We start from the raw sequence: 22,645 nt of genomic DNA on the forward strand, positions 1-22,645 counted from the left end.
CCCTGATGGGACCAGGAATGGAGAGCACAAAAGATTACAGAGGGTGGAGGGGGAAGGTTTTCACAAAGTTTGCATTCATCATTTTCAGATCCTGTAGGACTGCTGTAGCCATTATGCCCATAAGTGGAGGTTGGGTACACCCACCAATTTGCAAACACTAGCTTAACCTTCTGCTTCCAGGTTGAAAGAAACATCTTTCCTCCTCCAGCAGCCTCCATTATCTGGGCAGTGGCCAGCTCCATACACAGAGCTCTGCCAGAAATGGAGGCCTTTTTCCTCTGCTGTTTTCCTTTCTTTTCTTTAGCTGTCACTCTCCCTTCTCCATTACTGCTCCCCCTTGAAAAAGACACAGCTCCAGGCTGTCAAACCCCCTTCCCCCCTTCTCTCCAGTGCTTGGCCTTTTGCCGGGAATTCAGAGCTGCTCGTTCCAGCTCCTCCTTGCATTCCTTTTCTCATTTCCGGATGGGTCCTGGCCCCCAGCCCTTATCTCCTCCAGCCCACAGTCTATTTGCTGTGGAGACTATAAAGCAGTTGATCCATAAGAGAGCAGAGGAGCGGTTCAAGGTGCAGAGAAACAGCAGTACCAGACCAGGCTGGTATTTGGTTGACTGACCACGTCCTGCTCTGCACCATGAGGAAGGATAGGCTGCCCAGCAAACCAAGCATCTTTCTCCTTCTCTTCTTCTTCCTCCCTGGAAACGCTTCTCCCACCACAGAACCGTAAGCTAAACATGGGGTTCTTTGGGCAGGCAGGAGACCTGGGTAGTATTCTTGACTCTGTCCTCACTCTGTCTGTCATCTTCTGCCAGCTTTCTTTTATCTAGGAATAAAGACACTAGAGCTGGGTAAAAAGTCTTCAACTAAAAGGAGTTCTAGTATTTCAAAGGGGCCCAAAACAGTCTGTGCAATTGGGGTATCTGTATTTAACTTTAACAAAAAAAAAAAAAAGGAAAGAAGGTGCTACAAGAATACTTTTTGCTTCTTGAGAGAATGATCTGAAAACATTTCAACAGCTTTTTCTGCTCAGTATTGAATCTATAGTTAATAAGTGACTTTTTATAACTATTTACACACACAGCCAAATTTTATAAAATATAGATTTTTTTTTAAAAAAAGACAATGAAGAGCTTCACTTTGGGTGGACTCCCTACTCCCAAGTCATAATGCCCAGGAGAAGGGAGTATTTATTTGTTTCACTAATAACAAGAAAAAAGGAACAAATAACAGATCTGACATGACCAGATTTTTTTTTATTATTCTTATTTTTCAATTTAGCCAATAGAATAAAAACTTCCTTCTCAACTAGGATTATATGGCACTGTTACAGGAGGCATATGACTGTTAAGGTCTGTGAGGTGCTAGCAGACTGCCAGGGTGGTGTATTATACCATGTCCTTTCCTTACTCCCTTTTGCCCATACCTGCTTGTTTGTGAAAGTGTGTGTGGGCGGGGGGGGGTGTGAGTGTGTGTGTGTGTATGTTGGGGGGTGGGTGGCAGGAGCAGTGTACAAAGGATTTTGACATCCCAGAGACCTTATTGGGCTTTTTTGCAATGTCCCTTCCTCCCCAGCAAAGCAAGGCTGTGCTGCACTTCGATCAAACACAAAGTAAGCAGATGGCAGGGTCAAGAGCCAGGGAGTCAGTTTTCTCCCTGCAAACTGACTTAAGGACATAAGAGAGCTGTGCCAGGACTTCCCTTATCCTCCAAGGTGAACGCCCTACCTTGCTCTTGAGATGTTGAGGATTCTTCTCCCAGCCACTCACTGCTCTGGGGATGCTGGTAACTACTGAAAAGGCCAGCCTAGCTCATCCAAAGGGAAGCACTGTTTTCATTAGGAGACTCGGGTTTGATTCCCAGACTCAGAGCTATGCACCATGACACCATTAGCAAGTTGTTAATACGCAGCCACGATGGGGACTGGGTAAGGCAGAGCAGGGACCCAGCGCTCAGGCTGAGCCTGAGGGCGTTGCTTCTCAGTGAAAAAGTGAATTTGCTACAGCGTTTTTGCTTAAGATCTGGCACCACGCTGTGGCCATTTTGGATCTCTGCAAGGAATGAGAATAATGCTACAGATGGTTGACAGAGTGGAGTCAATGCTGTTTATTCACAAGGTCCTAGCACTTATGTGACTCCTAAATCCTACTAACATTATCTAGCAAAGGTGACAATTGACTTTTTGCTCTTCTCCCTACTGGCAGCATTTAGGGTTCCTGGAAGAACTGCTACTATTGTGCCAAAACCTGATATCCCTTCCAGACATTTGCTTCAAGAATTTCCAGCCGTATTTTACTTTTGAGCCTGGCATCTCTGCTTTCCCCAGCTTTCAGAGACATGATGGAAAACTTGTTACACTCCTATAAAATACACCTCTCTGTACAGTGAAGGCTGCAGTCATCAGATTGATTTATTTGCTCTTTCGGTACAGCTCCTGTTACCTCTTCCTGCTCCTGTGCTTCTTCCTCTGTGCTTCTGTGCTTGACTTGCGCTTCCCACTCTTCCTAGGCAGTACATGGTACTATTACCCTTTCTGATATCCACTGGCACTCATGAAAAGGTCTGTGTTCAGCTGACCCACCTGAATGAGTCTGTGACGCTGAGTGCCACACTGGAGTACCAAGGGGAAAATAGGAGCTTGATTGATGATGTGGTGTCAGAGAAGGACGTGTTCACCTGTATCCCTTTTTCAGTGAGTATCTGATGCTTGTGGGCTAACTGCTTGTGTGAGGGTTAAACTGTAAGGGCTCTGAGTAGTAATGGACAGAGTGGTACTGTGTAGGTATTCACTTCCCTCTTGACCACATTCATGTCCATCCTCAAAACCTTTCATGGCTTAGCTCTCCTTAGCATGCTACCTGAATGGGAAATATTGAATCCTGGAAAGCCAGCTCCTCCCTAGAACAGGAAAGAGAGAGGCCAGGAGAAAGAAGTGGATTTAGTTTTCACACTCCTGATGGCTGTTTGGTGGACATGTTGCTCAGATGGCTTCAGCAGCCACAGACTGTCATATGGGGAGCTTCAGTCTAGGATAGAGTTTTTGTACCTAAAATGCCTTTTGCCTTGTGGATACAATACACTGAATTAATGTGAGAACATGGAGATGTGCCTGTGTATGAGATACAGAGAAGCAGGGAATTCATACCTTAATGTAACTGAGAGCCCCCAGGACTATAACAGCAGTCCTGGGCAACTAGGAGAGTTAGTTACCTGACTCAGACAACAGATTATATCTTTGGCCTGAAGGCTAAAGAACTAGCCTTCAGGATACTGAATATGTTGGCTAGGTTTATCAGATACAGAGTGAGGACTGAATTTGCCATTTGGAGAGAGGTGTACAGAAGTCTATTATGGCTGGTTTGGAAAAGAAAGCCTTCTGCGGGGACTAAGGACAGTATCTGAGAGAAAAGGGGGATGATTCTATCCCTCTGGGAATGGCAAAAGGAAAAGAACAAAAACATTTTGGTGAGAACAGTGAGCAGTTTTTAAAATTAGGTGGCAGGCTAGGAGTTCAGTTGCTGCACACTACCTGCATAACCACTGCACAACATTAGGAAAGAGTAGGAATATGGGACAAGTAAAGATCAGTCTCTTGTTCCTGATTCCAATTCCCCTCACCTCTGTTTTGGGTCCATTAGGATTATGTTAGGTCCCTCATTTCACAAAGGCCAGTTCAGTTCAATAGGCTTTTACAGGTGATCACTAACACAGTTGTCTTCTTACCATTCTCCAGGTTCCAAAATCAAATAGCCAGTCACAAGTCACATTTATCACTGTGCTGGTGAAAGGGGCAACACTGGAGTTCAGAAGCCGCAAGTCAGTGCTGGTCAAGAATTCTGAAAGTTTAGTCTTTGTCCAGACAGACAAACCCATCTACAAGCCTGGACAGACAGGTACCAGGGAACGGGTAGAGATTTGTATTCAAAGCAAATATTCCTATTAAAATTGTTGGGCTGTGCTGACCAGAAGTTGACAGTGCAGTCAATGAGGGTCAGAACAACAGTTTGTCATATGTTTTTAATGCTCTGTATGGGAATAAATTAGGGAACTGTAAGATACACACATGTACCCAAAGGCACCTGCGCACACTCCCTCTGCCCTTGGGAGTTCTATCCATGCAATTTTGACCCTCTTCCATAAAGTTTTGATCCCCTTTGCTAAAACCACCAAAACTGGAACAATGACTGGATATTTGTCCATTAGAGAACAGGGACAAAATTCAGGCTAAATAGCTCTCAAAGCGGCAGCTGATTTTGCTCACTGAAGACATGAGATTAGAACTATATAAGCCATTTCTTCTGGCCTATTCATCCCTTAAATTTGTCCTGGACAAGGACTAATGTCCTAAAAGAGACACTGAATACCCTGTCTGTCCAGAACCAACAGGGAACTTGCAACCAGTGCTGGAATGATTTCCTTGCATTCATCCTTCCTAAGAAGTCAGTCTGGTTAGAACAAAATTGGAAGACCCATATTAACTGCAATGTAAAAATGCACGCTTGCAGCTGAAGTAGACAAAGATGATCTAAAGTGTAACTTTGGTCTTGATTAGTCAGTTTCTGAATGCCATGGTCAGTAAGATATTCACACTGCCTGTGAACATGCTTTTACCATCCTATTATTAATGTCATTTTTCACACGGATAACCTCGCCTAACTTAGCTTTCTAGTGAATGGAATTTTCTTAGAAGAGAATGACTCTGTTCTCTGTTGTACCATCTGTGTTTGCAACTGATATTTTCTCATTGGTGACTGCACTGTGGAACCTCACTGTCTGCCTTTTCCACCAGTTCTGTTCAGAATTGTTTCACTGGATGAAAACTTCCATCCCTTGAATGAGGTGGTAAGTATGGCACTTCTTTTTCAGTAGTTATTTGGCCTTCAGTCACCTATGTGGGAAAACGGAGGAAAGAAATGTCATTTGAGAAGAACTGTCACTATGCTGAGGTAGTTACACAGTTCATAGGCTATCTCACTTCTTGTTAACCAGATCTCTTCTTCAGATTTCTGCAGAAGGCTACCTTCTGCATTCTTGGAAAGGTTTGAGAATGAAGCTGCAAATGGACAATGCTTGTGTAAACACCTCAACAGTGAGCAAATCTGCCCTTATCACAATGTACCCGTGGGCTCAGTTAGCCTGCTCTAATTGATATTCCAGACCATCCAGAGTTAGTAATTTCAGCTGACTTTTCTATCTTGGTTGAATGCCTTAGGCAAAGTGCCACTCCCTTGATGTACCTCATAATGCTCTGTTGCTCCCTATCAGAGTCTTTCCTCCTTATCCCTTTGGGTGATCAGCTTGTTCCTTGAAATGTGATGGTCATAGCCATGGTCATTTGATTGTATTGCTTGCACTTTGCCTAAATGTGAATTCTAAATACACTGTTTCATTTCTTCTGTTTCTAGTTCCCACTGGTCTATATTGAGGTATGTATGGACATTCAGTTCGTGTTCAGCTCTATCATACTTCATACCTGGGCTGTGTAACTACCAGCTGCCTCAAGATGATTCTTGCCTATATAGCAGATCCATAGCATTAATTTGAATATGCAAAGCTTTAACTGATACGGTGGCAACCACATACTCTGCACCAAGGTTACAGCTAATTCTGTTTTCCAACCCTGGGCTCACCACATAGCTCTGCTAGTGCACCCCACTCCTGCCCTGCAGACCTCTGCAACCCTGGGCTTGGGCCTCCCCCCACTGCCTTTGGCAGTGCTCTTTAGTTCTCATTGGAACCACTCACTATTGTCCCAGTCACCTTGTGTTCTTGTTTTCTGTAGGATCCCAAGAAAAACCGCGTGTACCAGTGGACAAAGGCAGAGTTAAAGGGAGGGTTAATCCAGATGTTCTTCAACCTCACCTCTGAGCCCATCCAAGGGACCTACACAGTTGTGGCACAGAAGGTTTCGGGGAAAACAATCCAACATCCCTTCTCTGTGGAGGAGTATGGTAACTACTGCTGCTGTACACAGTTTCAAGACCCTGGCAACTAACCCAGTGGGGCATGAAAGTTCAGTTGAACAGGGTAGTAGAACTGAGCAGGATACCCAGCATAGCTGAAAAGGTGTTTCTGCCCTTTCGCTCACAAGCATCATCCCCTTCTGAGGAGTGAAGACTGAAGGTCTGAACTAGTGCTTTCTGCTCCTCTCAAAGCCTGAGAGCATACAAGCATTCTACCCTGGAGAAGTCTGGCTGTCCACCTCAGCAAGGGTCGCATCAGGAGTGAGTGTACTTGGGCAGTCAGTGCTGGCAGTCAGAAGCTTTGAGAGGTGGCTTAAGACCATAGCCCCATCTGCAGATAGGTCCACACCTGTCAAGTGTTGTGCTCTGAGTCTGAGTCTTCCCTGTGTGAGTCCCAAACCTTGACTTTTTGGTTTAGACTGGGGCTATAAGTTCACATCCTGCCTGCTCTCCCACAAAACTAAGCCTGTATCTCACAGGTTGCCTTAGCCCTTCTCTGGTACACTCACCCCCATGCCAGTCCATCTGGTTGGCTAGAAAATGGGATCCCAGCACCGCCCCCCACAAATGGCCCCTCTTCCCATGCACAAGCACAGCCTTCCTCACACTTCAGCAAGCTAGCTGCAGCCCCTGTTACATGGTCCGGCTTGATCTGGCTCATGCAGCAGAGATGAGGCTTCTGAAAGTCCTTTGTCCTCTTTCAATTGCATGCCTTTTACACTGCCCTGAATTCTTCCTAGTTGCCCCAAGACAGTCACCATCCACTTCCACTCCTGCAGCTGTCTTTGGATGTGATGTCACCATGTTGTGAGTGGGTCATCAGGGAAGCTATGTATTTTTTTCTGTTTTGCAAATTGATAAGAACTGTATGCTTTGGAAATGCAAAGACTAGGCTGTGGTCCCAGCTCTGTACTTTTCTGAGAGATTTCTGCTGACTAATTCTCTATTTAACTCTATCCTACCTCTGTGGGACTGATAACCCATGTGCTACTTAAGAGGCTGCTGTATTTTAATAGTGACTGTAACAATCCTATCTTTTTAACCTGGCACAGTGATTTGCTGAGTACTTGTGGCTTTCATTGACTTCAGTGGGACCTGCAGGTGACCCAGGCCTCTAAAATCTGACTAGTTAGATGTGAAAGGTTTTCAAGACTTTTGTGAAAGGAGCCTCTGAGCAGCCTTCATGTCTCACTCCTGTGTTATTCCCCACCACATCCACTTGTTCCCTTCAATTTTGCTGCAGTGCTGCCGAAATTCGAAGTAACAGTGAAAATGCCAAGGGTGATCAGCATTCTTGACGAGCAGCTGAAGGTGACAGTTTGTGGTCTGTGAGTCTCATTCTTCTTTGAATCCTTCTTGTTTTCAACTTTTACTTCAGCTGCTGCTAGAGGCCCAGTTGGAGTACTGGGATATGATACTTCATTATTTTTCTCAATAATTTTTGTGGGGAGGTAATAAACAGAGAGATGTGTAGTCCCAGGTCCAAATGGACTACATCTACCATTAAAAAAAAGGCTTTGTAACAATTATTGCTTGGGGCAGTTTGTCTGTAACATGTAGAAACATCCATTGCTTTTCTGTTTATTTGTTTTATTTTTATTTTTTACATGTTTAATGACATAAGAATCATAGAGTATTTAAGACTGGCTGCAGTGCTAAGGAGGAGGTTTTCAGTATAGTTTAACTGGGAATGACATTTTAAGCATGGCTTCTCCTGTCATTGCTGAGGGAAAAGTGATGGAGCTGCCCTATTTCCTCTTGGCCACCTCATTTGATTCTACATGGTATGTGTTCCCAGCATCCTAAAGGGAGAATCACAGTAGGTGCTGCAAACTGAGCTGAAAGAGGCAGTACAAATGCGTACACGGAACAGTTGCATCAGAATCAGGTGGTGGTGTAGATACCTGTAACATATTCTCCAAGACAAGGTCTGTTCTCACTGTTCTCTAAGTGATTTCTGCAGACTTATGTCTTATTCTCAGAAGGGAAATGACGAGTATAAGTTTCAGTGTTCATGCCTCCAACCCCCATCGCCAGACTTGATCCTAAAATGCTATCAAATTTGTTGCCACCTTATACTTTATGTAATGATCCTGCTGTGTCCTGGAGGCAGCTCTAAGGAAAAGTCCTGTCTTTCCTGGGGATAGGCTGGTCATTTTTCTCCATCCTTCTTATGTTCCTAATGGTTATGCTTTTCCTTCAACCTTCCTTGCTGGTAGATATACCTTTGGAAAGCCTGTTCCTGGCCTTGTGAGCTTCCGTGTATGCCGGGATTTTGAATACCCAGCCACCACCTGCTATGGTGAAGAGGCAAAGGCAGTGTGCGATGAATTCTCTGGGCAGGTGAATCATGATTACTCTTGTGGCGGGGATGATATGAGAGAATATGGTGTACTGAACATGTCCTAGGCACAGGTTTGTTCTGATGGAGTATATACAAGTGTGAGTGTGAAGAGGGGAGAGACTCCAGGTATTTTAAGGAAGACTGAAGAAAGAAAGAAGATTGGATGCAAGATAAAATGCATAAAAACAAGGAGAAGGTTTGTGCAATAAGAAAGATTTGTGTAAAGGCAATAAGCCGATGGAGAAGGAAAATATGAAAGAAACAATAAAAGTTTAGATGGAATGTAGAGAGTATCAGGGAGAAGTGAGATAAAATAAGCATGAGCAATGAGAGCAGAATTGGGGTTGATGTGTGTTTGATGCAGGAAAAGAACAGAAACCAGAGGAAGGATGGTGTGGTTTGAGCAAGGAGGAAAGGAATATGATTTTAGCAGCGGTGATTAGGTCAGACAAGAAAAAAAAAAGTTGACTCTTCAGGCTAGCATGTCTAAGAGCAAAATGTAAGGCGGTTTGGAGCATTTGCAAATGCAACAATGCTAACTTCGCTGATAGAAGCTGGTGTAATAACAGCTATGGAAAAGTGCCAGGACAAGAGAACAAGCAGAGGACATGCTTATAGTCCTTGGGGCTTTCTACAGCATCATCCCTACAACTCTTCCACTGCTGTTGTTATCTGCGCTAAAAAAGAGTGTGAATACAGCAGTTCTAATCTGTATTCCAAGCAGCTCTTCCCTTTACTGTGGAAACCTTCCTTGTAGACAAAGATACTGAAGACAGGTGGCAAGCTTTGGAAAGCTGTCATCTTTCTACACACGCCTAGGCTTTGCCTTATGTATCACTCATATTGCTTTTGCATTTTAAGCCAGCAGTTATGTTCTAATGTGCCTGACACCTGACAAACCTTTCCACTGTGACATATACCCAAATAATTCCCTATGCTTTTATATCAACTATTTGGAATTTCAAACTTCACAAACACCCATACACAAAAATCTTCTGAGTTTCAAGCCTGGTAAACTCTTTGCTCTGATGTTGCTGAGAATGCTCCTTGCCAAGTTATATTCTTTTCCAGTTTTGCTAAAAATAATGAAGAGAATGCCTTATGACATTATAGGCTTCTCTTCCACTTCAAGATAGTACACAGTAATGGGTTCATTAAGTTGCATAAACATTATGTACATGAAACAATAAGAATCTTGTTTGTTTTCCTCCAACAGACTGACAACCATGGCTGTGTTTCTAAAGTGGTAAAGACCAAGTTATTCCAGCTCAAGAGAACTGGATATAAGAATAAGCTCCATGTGGAGGCTAAGATTAAAGAGGAGGAGACAGGTATGAATCATCTAGGTCAAACTGCTGTATAAGCAGCCTGGGAGCAGATCAGCATAGGGGCCTGCCAAGTAGGGATAGGGACAAAAGCAGACTCCTAGTTCTAGAATCCTAAACTTTTTCTCCTTGGAATCCAGGAACATCAATAGAATTGCTTGTCCAGCAAAGGAGAGTTGGCCAGGAAGAACAGTAATTCTGATCAGGCAGAGACAAATTAATTCTTGATGCTTCTTCCTGCAGGAGTGGAGTTGACTGGAGCAAGCTTCTCTGAGATCACAGCCACGATTAGCAAAATCACCTTTGAGCAGACAGACTCCCACTACAAACCTGGAATCCCCTTCTTTGGGCAGGTAGGGAAACCACGAGGAGTGGAATTTCATGAGTGCCAACCATGCTACTGAACCTGCTGGATGGATTCATGGCCCCCTCTATGAAGGATGCTGGATCTCAGCAAATCCCTGGGGGCCTCCTCTCCTCTGCAGGCTCTGGAGGCAGGGTACAGCAGCTGAGAGCACAGACCTCATTCTGCTTACCCTTCTGTCCTTGGGCTTCCTCTTCTTAAGGCAAGTCAAGGTTCTGTTTCTCTGGTGTGCTCCTGACCAGGAAGCCTAACAGCTGTGAGGACATGTCATTTCCAGGTCCACTACTCTGACCCAGGGATGGAAATAATAAAGGTCCGAAGAAATAGGATTCAGAAAGTTTGCAGCTCTCTGAAAAAGATAGGTGATGCACATGTAAAGTACAGTGGAGGCTTCCCTGTCTGACATGGACTGAACATTGTTGGCCTCATGGCATATCGGCCTGTTCAGCTGGCAGGCATTGTTTTCCTTCTATACTGAATTGTTTTTGCTCCTTCAGGTGAAGCTAGAGGATGGATCTGGTACTCCAATTGCCAATGAAACCATAAGGATTTCTTTAAACGGAGGCCAGGAGAACAACTACACAACAAATGAAGAGGGCCGAGCATGGTTTGCCGTGAACACTTCCATGTTTTACTTCGATTCTATTGGAATTAGAGTGAGTCCTGGGAGACAAGGAGGTGATGAAGTGATTGGCAGGGCTAGAAGAGAAGTAGCGCTGATGTTTGTACTATGAATGCAAAAGCGCTTAGCTTCTTGTTCCTGGCTGTTCATGCCAGCCTTGACATCAGTGTGGTGGATATAGCCATACAACAAACCAAGTTGCCATGTGACAATTGTATTTAGCTTTTATCTACTTGATTTCTGCTTGGCAATAGCAATATAGGGTTGGAAGAAATTTCAAGAGATCATATAGTCTATTCTACTCCAAGGAATCACCAACCATACATAGACAAATCTGTCTCAGGATAATCTATCCTATTATTAAAAATCCTCCCACAGTGGAGATTCTACAACCTCTCTAAATAAGCACTGATGGTGCTTTGCTGTCTGTTTGGTTAAATGATTTCTCAATTATCTCATCTAAATATCTTTTGCGGTTGGTTATGGCAACCTGCATCTCTCAGGGTTTAATTTAGCATTCTTAATCTCTGAGCCCTCCTCTTTTGTCTTTTTTTTTCCTACCATATATATATAGAAAAAAGAATCTTTAAAAAAAAATTGTCTGTCTGGTGTAGAATTTGTTAATCTAGAAAAAATAAGTGCTGCTGAGCATCCTTTTGTTGGTGGGAAATACAATGTGTGTAGCATATACGTGTTGTAATTTGCAAGTTTTCTAGTATCTCAAGCTGGGAGAGGGCAGGTTGTCTAGAATTATATTCTATCTTCTCCTTGTAATTCTCTTGTCACAGATTAAGACCTGTTAAATTATCCAGAAGTTACTGCAGTATGTGTGAGGTTTTCAGAAATTTGCAAGGTGAAGAAAAAGCAGTAATTCCCAAGCAGAGTGAGAAAGATAGGGAAATGAGAGCACGCGTGACAAACAAAATGCTGAAATAACACCTTCCAAATGTAAAATATCTTCCCCTTGCTCTCATTGCTAATAAGACCTGGACTCTCTCACCTGCTGAACTTGTTTGCTTTAGGTTTTTTAATTCTCTACGCAGACCCTTTTCCTCCTTGTCCATAGCATCCATAGCTTGATCTTGGCACTCTTAAACCCCCAAACTTCACCACCATTAACAATAATGAGAAGAAAAGTATAAAGCAGCTTCTGTTTTTCCATTAAACTAACAGGGATTAGAGAGGTTAAGGTATTCTGGTAAAGAGCTCTTGAGCTGATACTAATAGTGAATAAGCAAATGATACGATACAGCTTGTCTGAGCCAAACCCCACCTTCTCTGGCAGTGAGATCATTCCCAATGATTTGCTGAGGATGCTCCCATTGCCTTGCGTCTTCCAAACTTGTGGAGTTTTTTTGTAGACTATCTGGTTGTTCTTTGTGGTTTATCTGTTTTTTTTTTTAAACAAGAAATAGCAAACCTTTAATATTAGGCTATGAAATTTGGCTCCAGGTCAGCACCCTGTAGTTGATGATATATGAAAATATTTTCTTATTTTCCAGGCAACTCACAAAACACATTCCTACTGCTATGACCGTTCCTGGGTTATTCCATATTATGAACAAGGATATCTCCAAGTACAGCGCTTTTACTCCCCCAGCAAGAGCTTCCTCAAAATTGAGCCCAAGTCTGAGACACTAAGCTGTGGCTCCACCACGGAAGTACGGGTGCACTATATCCTTACACCAGAGGCCATAGGAGAGGAGAAGAAAATTGTCTTTTACTACCTGGTAAGCTTGCACCAGCCAAACAGTCAGGTTGTCATTGGTAATTGTAGGGGAAGACAGAGACGGAAATTGTGGTTTGAGGCTGCAGGCTTTAAACAGTTTCCCATCATCCTTCACATGTTCTTTTCCCCAGAAAAAGAGGGCCTGGGTTAGAAGCAGAAGAGGGAGGATGTCCAACTGCAGAAGGGCAGAGAGCAGCTGAGCAGGGTGCAACCAGCAGATGTGACTCAGTTGTTCCCCTCTCAGGTTCCCTGCCTTTAAGGTCTGGTTCATGCATAACCTCAGTCACAGGAGGGTTTCTCCTTCTGTTCAGGTGATGGCCAAAGGAATCATTAAGCGAGCAGGCACCAACACTCTGGATTTGGACCATGAAAGTGGTGAGTTCCCTTCACCCCTCAAATTATGTCTGCCCTGGGAGGCTGTATGACTGTATACACAGGCTACTTCCACATGCAATTCAGGGATCCACATCTCCCTGTCCCCTAAGATGTGGGAAATGTGGAGGCTTTCTTTTCTCTACTTTTATTCCAAGCTTTGCACAAGCTTTGCTCTAATGCCATGTGCCGGCTCTTTTTCTTCTGACCACTGCATTCTTTGGGGCTCCAGAGCTCGTAGAACACACAGTTTGATGGTCTGATTTTAGAAGTTAGAGCAAAAGTCAGCATGCTTGTGCAGTGAAAAGCAAGACTTGAACCAGGCCTTTTCAGTCAGAGAGTGAGGGTTATACATCTCTATGGGCACAAATGCATTCCCACTTGGTGTCCTGGGGTTTCATCATAGCTGGGATGAAGTTCAGCATGAAGTCAAATCTAGAAATTTGGCTGCTCCAAGAACAGGTTTCCTGTCCCTTAGCTTTTTACTCTTGTTTTGTTTGCTAGTCAATGGAGTCTTCTTGCTACAACTGCCTATACAAGCTGACATTGCTCCAGTGGCCCAAATATTTGTCTACACCACTTCCCCCAGCAGGGAGGTTATCGCTGACTCAGCCAAGTTCAAGGTGGAAAGATGTTTCAGCAATAAGGTAAGTGTTTACTTCTTGAGGGAGCAACCATTAGACTGAAGTCTGGACAAGTTCATTTATTTAGATTTATTATAACTGGACAAGCTACCTATCAAAAGTTCTCGGTAGCTTCATTGCTTACGGGTTTGTGCTATCTTGGAGGAGACCAACTGCTGGGAAAAGGTGCTAGCTTTTTTCTTGGAGGAGACCACACTGCTAAAACCCCTCTTCACAGCAAGTCACAGCCACTGATTTCCCAGCTGGCCATGCATAAGGAAAAGGGAGGCCACCTGTATGCCTTATAGTCATACTGCAGCCCATGTGTTTCCTTCCTTTTCCTGCAAACTTATTCCAGCAACAACGTGGCAGCTTGTGTGGTCATGGAATACAAGTAAAACACACACAGCCAAGGAGCAGAGCTAGTACTTGTTGGATATTTCATCTTCCCTACATCCCATCCTCTCATTGTAATTTTTGATGTATGAAAATGGAGCGAAATCTTACCTGCATATGCCATCTGCATATGAACAATGAGCAGTGCTTCAGTAGCACTGGTGAAACTGAAAGAAGGCAGAGGAACAAAGCCTTCTGTTAACATGTGGACCATGATTCCCTTATGACCCCACATATTCCTCATATAGAAGAACAGCATGATGATGTATGAGCAGTCCTCAGAACAGAGAAGCCTCACAACTGCCCTGGAGGACTTCATAATGGTAGACAGGACACTGCTAAATACTGCGCCTTATCCTGTTTGAAGCCAGGCTAAATGATTTCATGAGACAGGTATCACTGTAGAAGCTTGGTGACCTGAACTTTGTTCATATCTCAGTGGTCAATCTATGCACTGTATCTAGGTCTGGGTGCAAGCTGACAAGTGTCAAGTGATTTATGTGCTTATGTACTGTTTTCCTTTCCAAAAGCTTCCTGTATTCAGAGCTGGTGTTAGTACAGTACAGGCTTTGGACCATACCTATGCTAGATGGTTTTTCCAGTAGCAATTTTACTGCAGTCCTTATTCTACAGTTTCCTGAAGAATACTGCTTTTTTATTCTTAGTGTGGTGAGACTGCCCTGACAGAGGTGGGAGTGTCAGCAGAAGCCATGCTGTGTTCTGATTGGGACACCAGGGATACTGGTAGCTCGTCTTGCTTTGTCAAGGAACCTGTTTACTCTGAGGATGCTTTGAAGGTTTTATATCGGGGAAGAGTTTGCACTGTTGAGGAGAGGGAAGATTTGTACAGAACAGCCATCTTACAAAATTGTGTGAGAAGGTGATGAAAAGCAACTTCTGCTAGCAAGAACTTGCAGGGCAGAGGTTGGTAGGGAGGTTTTAGAGTTGTGAATTAGGTTTTGGGGAGGGCACACTGGTCTGGCAGGCCTCACTCAGCAGGCCAGTTTTTCAGAAACATTGCCAGACAGTAAATTTTACAGTATTTCTCCAAGACATCACTGCTTCTCATGTTACCAGAAAATATGACAAGTGAGCTCTCTGCAGGCCTGTTGTCCCTTCACATACAGTAGCTGGGTGCAGCACAGAGACTGGACCTGGTTTAAGACCATGCCCTGCTGCCTAAACAGATCTAGCTACTCTATGGGACTCATTCCATTCACAGTGGCCATAACATCCTAAATTACCTTTAAAGTCATATAAGTAAACCTTATACTGAGTTGCCAATAATTGTTAATGTTGACTCTTCTGCCACTGCAGGAAGAAAACCCAACTCTGCAGTAGGAAAGAGGAGCATGAGTGTGCATGTGTGTGTGGGATTCTTAAGGTTAGAACTGATACACCCAACTGAAGGTAAAAGTCTTGTAAGGCTTAGAGAATCTGAGACATAGCTTTTTCTATGGCTACAGGTGGACTTGAGCTTCTCTCCTTCTGAAGGCCTGCCTTCTTCTGTCACTCACCTGCTGTTCAGAGCTTCCCCAAACTCCCTCTGCGCTGCCCGTGCTGTGGACAAGAGTGTTCTCCTCATGAAGCCAGAAGCTGAACTGTCACCGAGCTCTGTAAGTGCTACGTCTGTGTACTAACTCAGGGCTCGGTTAGAACAACAGCAGCCCAGTGCTGGGGTGAAAACAGTGACCAATCCTTGTCAGTGCTGGCCCAGGAATGTTCTCCTGCCATGTTTCTCATCTTCCTTCAACAGGCAAAAAGAACTGGGCAGCAGATGTTTCTTAAGGATTTTGCCTGACTGTAGGGATAGTAATTGGGAAGCTCTTTCAATGACGCTGCTTCTCTTGGCCAGAGCCAAAAACAGATCTTATGCTTAATGATAGTTATTTAGTTATTCTCTCTGGCCATGAATTTATTTTCTTGGAGTAGTGTCTAGAAGTGTCAGAGAGTTTACTCCCCTCATGCCAAGCAGCAAACAACAATCCCTGTATAAGGACAAATGCTGCAGCTGGGCTTGCCAGAGTATATAATTAACATATCTGAGCCATAATAACTAGACCAACACGCTGCTTATAACAAAAGAGGGAGTATCTCCAAATTTGGACCTACTTTTCTGGACTTCCAAATTTCATTGCTCCTACCACAAGGAGGACCATGATTGTATGGCTACAAGTGCAGATGATGTGGCTGTTATGGTGCTTGCACCCATCTCCCTCAACTGTGCTCTGTGACAATGGGCATTGAAAATGCAGCCTACCCTATCTCTTTCTGCCCAGGTGTATAATTTGCTGCCAGTGAAGGAATTGCATGACTATCGCTATGGCCCACACATGATCTTGGAGGATCCCCTAGAGGACTGCATCCCTTTGAAGAAGATAATTCTGAATGGGATTACCTATTCTCCAGTAGTGGAGGTGAACGAAGAGGACACTTACAGCATCCTAAAGGTATGGCTCTCTTCCATTGTTGGGGATTGGAGAGGGGGTAAGACTGAGAATGCTTAAGCCTTCTGTGGCAGCTGCAATATAGCAAGGGAAGGGCTCATGAATCTGAATGATTGGACTAATTTTTGTCCAGAGGCAAGTTCAGTGAAGGTCATAAGTTTCACCTGTCCTGCCAGCTTTGCCCCTGACTTGGTGGAAAAGGGATTCTGCCCATATGAAGTTTTCTTCTTATATGGAAAACTTTGGGGTTAACTTGACATGAGGTTCTAACTGGTGACTTTGAAGTTAAATATTCATGGGCCATTACAGTTACCCCAAATAAATCAATACACCCTTGAGTTGCATTGTAGCTCAGACATCTCCTTCCAGAAAGGACACTTTATATCTACTCCCTGACTCATCCTGACCCCTTGGCTGGAACAGGACTGGAACCAATGCCCTAGACAGGGGGATCTATTCTTTGGTCCCTGAGTCTCCTAGGCACCCAGATCCAGGCTTGGGGGGGGATCAGCTTAAAGTCCAGTCCATAGAGAGTAGCAGGTTCTGCTTTTGAGGCAATAAAATGCCAATGTCAGGTCCGTTGTGTAATCCTCAACAAGGATCAGTAACAAAAATCATGTTGGGTTTTTCTCCCATAGGAAATGGGTTTAAAGGTTTTCACAAATTCCAAGGTGAGGAAACCTTGGTATTGCAGCACTGGGAATCACATATCTCTAGAAGCCGGCCCTGTATCAAGCGCAATCCTGCCTGGAGCACCTATGCATGCACTCAGGACAAGCGGTAAAGGACCAGGGCCTTGCTATCACCTCTGTTCTGCGCAGAGATCCTGTCTATATTTTGGGGTGAACACTCAAACAAGGGCTCGGGTTGTGCATTGAACCATTGGAAGCAGTACTGATGTGGTGGGTCCACAGATGTCAGCTCCTGTATGAGTGCAGGGCATGTCTCTTTTGCTGGATTGTGGAAGCCTGCAGATTAGCTTTGATAACTCCCCATCACAAGTCAGTTGGATCAGATTGTTTCCAGATGCTCTGACAAAGCACAGGATATTATTGTGCTGATGGATTCCCTGTTTACTAAGCTTTTAGACTAGACTTCTTTTCCCAGCTATCACTTAAGGGTTCTCCAACATCATCTTCAGCGTCAGAGGCTAAAACCAAACAGAGTGGATGAGAAGATTTTCAGTGACAAATACATAGGCTTCATTCCAGGGACCAGGAACCATAAGATGCAGCTGACAGAAACCTCAGCTGAAATGGACCCATTCTATTTCTACGGGGTGTCTTAACTGTTATACTGAAGCTTTTTGGGAGGCAGAGTTTGCCATATCATCCTTCAAGGTATTAATCAGTGGATTTATTAAAGGAAGCATGCTGGAAAACCTGAGTTATTTTTGCTGGATAACTAATTCAGAGTCTTCCTTTGGCATGTGAAACTGCTCTTTTTTACATATCCTGTTTTAAGACAATTTCAGCTTATGACACAGGTTGCTAAAATGCAGGATGGATACTTTTATATTATTTTAACCTGAAATAGATAGCAGTGAGAAGACTGAAATACCTTGCTAAAAAGATAAATACAAGCAGACCACCTGTCACTCCTGCTGTCCTAGGAGCTATATGATACAGCTTTGATAGCATCTGTCACTCCTGCCCCAAGACCTTCTCAGACTCTGGAGGTGCCCACTAACACAGATAATATGGATCCCTGCAGCCCTCACAGTTCTTATCCAAATGTAGAAAGGAATTTAGCCTACCTAAAGATGACCAGAAATAGACTTTAGCTCAAACACTTCAGTGTGTGGAAAATGAGAACTTTTCATCTTTAGTGGTTTGTTTGGGTGTATTTCTATTTTCTTTTGTCCAAGACAAGCAAACCCAGCCCCTCTCCCTCCACCTTTTTTTTTTTTCCAAGCTGTTCAAAATCAAAGTGAAACAAAGGCTTTTTTTTTTTTTTTTTTTTAACCAAACTTTCATCTCAAACTCAGAATATTTTCTTGGGAATGTTTTTTCCATGTGAAAACTTCCTTGTAGTCAAAAAGTCTATTTTCACCCCTCTTATTCCCAAATTTCAGTGGCATGTTTTTAGTCTGTGCATCTCTCAGCCTGGTTCTTTTGGAGGCCATAGGTTTGGCAGGGAGGCAGTTTTCCTAGGCATAGTAACCTTGCAAAAACCACTGCAACACAAGATGTTCCATTGCTAGCTGGTCTGATAGGGTGGAGAAGAATGTCATGCTAAGACAGTGTACCTGAAAGGGAAAGGGCTGCAGGAACAGAAGGTCGTAAATGGCTCTATGCTTTAACATATTTGGTTTAACCTCATATTATGAGCAGTTCTGGAGACCAATGGGAAATGCTGGAGGGATAGCCCTTGCTAATAATTCCTGCCCCTGAAACTTCACTACTGTTGGTACCAGTTCTCACTACTCAGCAACTATCTGCTGCCAGCACAGATTCTGATTACCACATAGATTGTCACTTTCTCAGACTACAGTATCATGCTGATGTAGCTCTTTGTTGTTTGGAATTATTGGTAGTAGATTTCTTTTCCGTCTCATCACGTTCAGGTTCACAAGGTGATAGACTGTATACCACATCAAGCACTCCTGAAGAGGTGACAGAGACAGTTAGAAAGTATTTCCCAGAAACTTGGATTTGGAGTTTAGTATCTGTAAGGTAGGTGCCTTGGGCTGGATCATTTTTTAATGAAATGGGTTTTATAAGGTGAAAACATGAATCTCACATGTTTGCCAGGCCTTTTCAGTTCCAAAAAAGTCTTTCATTGTTTGCAGACATTACTCGGCAATCCGCTGAGATGGAATTACCTACAGCTGTGGTTAGATTTGTTGAAGGAGTGGCAGGGGGCTGGAAGAAGATATGTAGGAGTGGCCCTCCAGTGACAAACACACTGTGCCCCATCATTCACACAGGGAGTACTGTTTAGTAGGCTGAAAGGGATACAGATAGTCACCAAAATAACATAAAAATCCCCACTCTGTCCTTGCTGTCTGTCCCTTACCAGCTCAGAGGGAAATGCTGAACTAGATGTGACCATCCCTGACACCATCACCGAATGGAAAGCCAATGCATTCTGCACCTCAGCAGATGCTGGTTTTGGCCTGTCCCCGACCGTGTCCCTCAGAGCCTTCCAGCCCTTCTTTGTAGAGCTCACTCTGCCCTACTCCGTGGTGCGCGGTGAGGCCTTCATGCTGAAAGCCACTGTTTTCAACTACCTGACAGCCTGCATCAGGGTAAGGAATGTTTAAATTCTTCTGTGTACTTGCGTACCTTCTTGTATACCTCTTTCCTTCACCTACACTCTATCTCATCTCTCAGTAGCCTTATACCCCTCACCCCTGAAATTCTTACAGCTCCCACATTCTCTGAACACGAAAATTCACCAGTCCAGCTCCCTGGTCTTTCGCTACAAGATGACTGATGATTCTTCCTAGCTCCCTGATATGCTCTCCCTATCTCTCATGGTCACTTCTCACTGATTACATGTCTCTCTACAACTGGCAGGTCAGTGTGACTCTAGCTCAATCTACTAATTTCCTGGCTACCCCAGTGGAAAAGGAAGAAGAATCTTATTGTCTCTGTGAGAATGGAAGGAAAACAGTGGCTTGGCTGGTGACTTCCCGATCTCTAGGTAAAAGCCTAACGGCACTGAAATCTCTGCAGGGAGGATTGAACTTTTCTCAAACATTCCTTTATTTTGTTTTGTTTTGTTTTGGTTTGTTTTTTTCAGGGCTGTAGAGGGGGAGAAAAGAGACGATCAGATCATAGTGGCTGTAGAGGGATAGGTGTTAGTTGTTTTTGTTCCTCCTGTCAGGTGACACTGATTAGAGTGTGCTTTCAGAAATGTCTCTCATGAAACAAGAATGGGCTTACTGTACAAGAGGCCAGGATAGCTCTATCTGGCCATGGGTGCCCTATCTGTATTCACAGTGGCACCTTGCAGAGCCTTTGCCAGTTCCTCTTTACTCTTTAGCAGTATTTGGCCCCAGCTCTGTTCCTTCAGGAATTCAGCAGCGTAAGGTACAGTTCTGACTCAACACATATTCCCTTTATAGGAAACTACAGATCACAATACAGATTAGCAGCCACTTTGACCAAGGTATGAGGGGGAAATATACTGAATTAAAGCCTGGTAGGAAGTCAACCTCTCAGCCAAACAGCTTTGATCTTGGTGGATGTGATCATTTGAACCAGACTTGGCTGCAAAACTCTGTCATGATCTCATTTTGCCATGAGCAAACAGGCATAATAATGAGATTCATTACCCCTCTCCTCTTGGACACTTTCTATTTTTTCTTTTGCTCTGATGGGTTAGTAAGAAATTAGCCTTTAAGCAAATGCATCTCCCGATGAAAGCCCCTGCTTTCTTTGGTTAACCAACTTGTCAAAGAGAAGGGTTTCTCCATGCTGTTCTCCCAGTTCAGTATCTGAGGCTAGAGCTCCACAATTTCCTGGGAAATACTGGGCAGCTGACTGTTTGTGTCATCTGAGATCACCTGGGAAGCAAATGCTGTCAGATTCATAGTGTCTTAGGTCATGTCTGGCACCACATGCAACACCACCAAACCTTATAGCCATTAAACAACACCTTCTGAAGCCAGAGACATGGCTGGCAGTAGGGACATTTTGACAGCTAATCTAGAGATTAGACAATAGCCCTACAGGACTCTCACGCTTTTCTTTCACTGGTGTTGATACATGCTGTCATAGCAGCTATAGTGCGCATGTGGAGTGACAGTGTGCCGAATGACAGTGGGACTGGTCGGTCCCACCATTGTAGTGTCCTAAATTCTGGAAAACAGACATCGAAATAGAGTTACCTTTCATGGCAGTGCAGTCCATCTGCTCCAGGATGGATCCTGATATAGCTATGTTCTTATGGAAAAGAAGCAGGGCCCAGGTGCGACGGGGAATCCCATCCGTGGGCCTGCAGATTGAAACTCCCAGAACTGGTAGTGACTCCCACAGCCCTTCCACATCTCTTCCTGCTGGCTGGCTAACCCCTGTGTGGGTGGTCATCACAAAGGAGGAGGCCTGTGTTGCAGCTGGATCAAGATAAAATACTGCCTTGAGTTTAGCTGTCCTTCTCAAAAGGTCCTCTGTAACACATCAGAGAGGGCCTACAACAAACAGAAACCCACATTTCCTGTGAGATGCCTGACATAAGTGGCTGACCCCTCTTTCTTACAGGGCAGGTAGAGTTCTCGGTGAGCACTGAGGCCCTGCAGGACCAGCAGCCCTGTGGGAATGCAATAGTGGAGACTCCTGAGAAAGGGCGGAAAGACACAGTGATCAGGCAGCTGCTAGTGGAGGTATGTGTGCTGTGGATGGGGAATAACTAAACTTTACCACAGACTAGAGCTTACATTGTATATCCATGGGAAACAGAACTCTATGAGTTCTCTATGCAGTGTGATGATCTGATGGTCTTACATCATCTTTAGACTTTGACAGGGCTGCATAGAGATTGCAGCTTAATGACACTGGGCAATGTATCTCCCCTGATATGCTAAAAGTTCCCCATCTTCTGTTGAAAAAAGGACTCTTCCTCCAATTCTTCCTTCCCTGTATCTCCTACCTGTGACCTCCTATTGCAATACACCCTCTTTACAGTTTCTCTCCGCCTTTTGTGACATGCCCAGTATGTTTGATCTGTTAGCACATGCTACATCTCTGCTAGCTGACTGGCCAAGCAAACTGCCTCTTCAGTTGAGTGTTATGCAACTCTGATTTGCTATGTAGTCTGGTATCAGGAGGAAGGTGGGGGATTCAGAAGTACCTATGGAAGTTAGACACCTGTAGAAAACTCCGCCTAAACTCCAGATAAGTGGCAAGATTTTACAGCTTATCCTTTTCCCATGGAAAGGGCAGTTGTTTATATTATTATGTGGTACAGAATTAAATACTGCATGACAGTACTGCATATTCTTTTTAGGAAAATGCTAGCTTGCTATACTTGGTGTTGTAATCAGACAGATAGATGCTGTGTTCTTAGCTTTTCTTTGTGTCATAAGATAGTAGCGCTTGCCTACTACATCATATGGTATCAGTAGTGTCACCATATATTATAGTATGTCACCAGATGCACAACATCTTCCTTCTCTAGTATCAACTTTCACAATACTTTTTCTAAAGCAGCATTATAATAAATAGTACTGCAGACATCTCTCCAGGACAACTCTTTAGATTTACTGTGACCTGTGCAATTTGTGGTCTGTTATTAACAAAAGCACTTGTTGTAATGCTGCAGTCCTCTTGTTACAGGGATGTAAGACTCTCTCACTGCATTCACTGCCACCCACATGATAGTCCTGCAGTGTTCTCCCTTTCCTTTTCCTATCCTCCCTCCATATTCAACATCAATCACTTATTATGATCATGTTTCTTTAACTTGTTTAGATTATTATTTTAGATTTCTCCATACACATTCCAGTAAGTGTCTGTGAGTG

At 43.9% G+C, this 22,645-nt stretch overlaps 1 protein-coding gene across 1 annotated transcript in view; it reads left to right on the forward strand.

Moving 5' to 3' along the window:
- Positions 1-447: 447 nt before the first annotated feature.
- The window catches only part of LOC104146506 (alpha-2-macroglobulin), a 36,659-nt gene continuing 14,461 nt past the window's right edge, over positions 448-22,645 (forward strand). Inside the window, 22 exon segments of the mRNA XM_068955797.1 lie at positions 448-573; positions 575-720; positions 2,503-2,686; positions 3,728-3,887; positions 4,784-4,836; positions 5,400-5,420; positions 5,777-5,945; positions 7,201-7,285; positions 8,177-8,300; positions 9,518-9,632; positions 9,870-9,979; positions 10,488-10,646; positions 12,115-12,342; positions 12,653-12,716; positions 13,218-13,360; positions 15,199-15,348; positions 16,012-16,182; positions 16,818-16,959; positions 18,746-18,854; positions 19,201-19,429; positions 19,701-19,827; positions 21,387-21,508. Of these exon segments, the coding sequence (XP_068811898.1) occupies positions 463-573; positions 575-720; positions 2,503-2,686; positions 3,728-3,887; positions 4,784-4,836; positions 5,400-5,420; positions 5,777-5,945; positions 7,201-7,285; positions 8,177-8,300; positions 9,518-9,632; positions 9,870-9,979; positions 10,488-10,646; positions 12,115-12,342; positions 12,653-12,716; positions 13,218-13,360; positions 15,199-15,348; positions 16,012-16,182; positions 16,818-16,959; positions 18,746-18,854; positions 19,201-19,429; positions 19,701-19,827; positions 21,387-21,508 (2,922 nt within the window). The 5' untranslated portion in view covers positions 448-462.

Source organism: Struthio camelus, chromosome 1 (assembly GCF_040807025.1).
Source record: "Struthio camelus isolate bStrCam1 chromosome 1, bStrCam1.hap1, whole genome shotgun sequence".
NCBI lineage: Eukaryota > Metazoa > Chordata > Aves > Struthioniformes > Struthionidae > Struthio > Struthio camelus.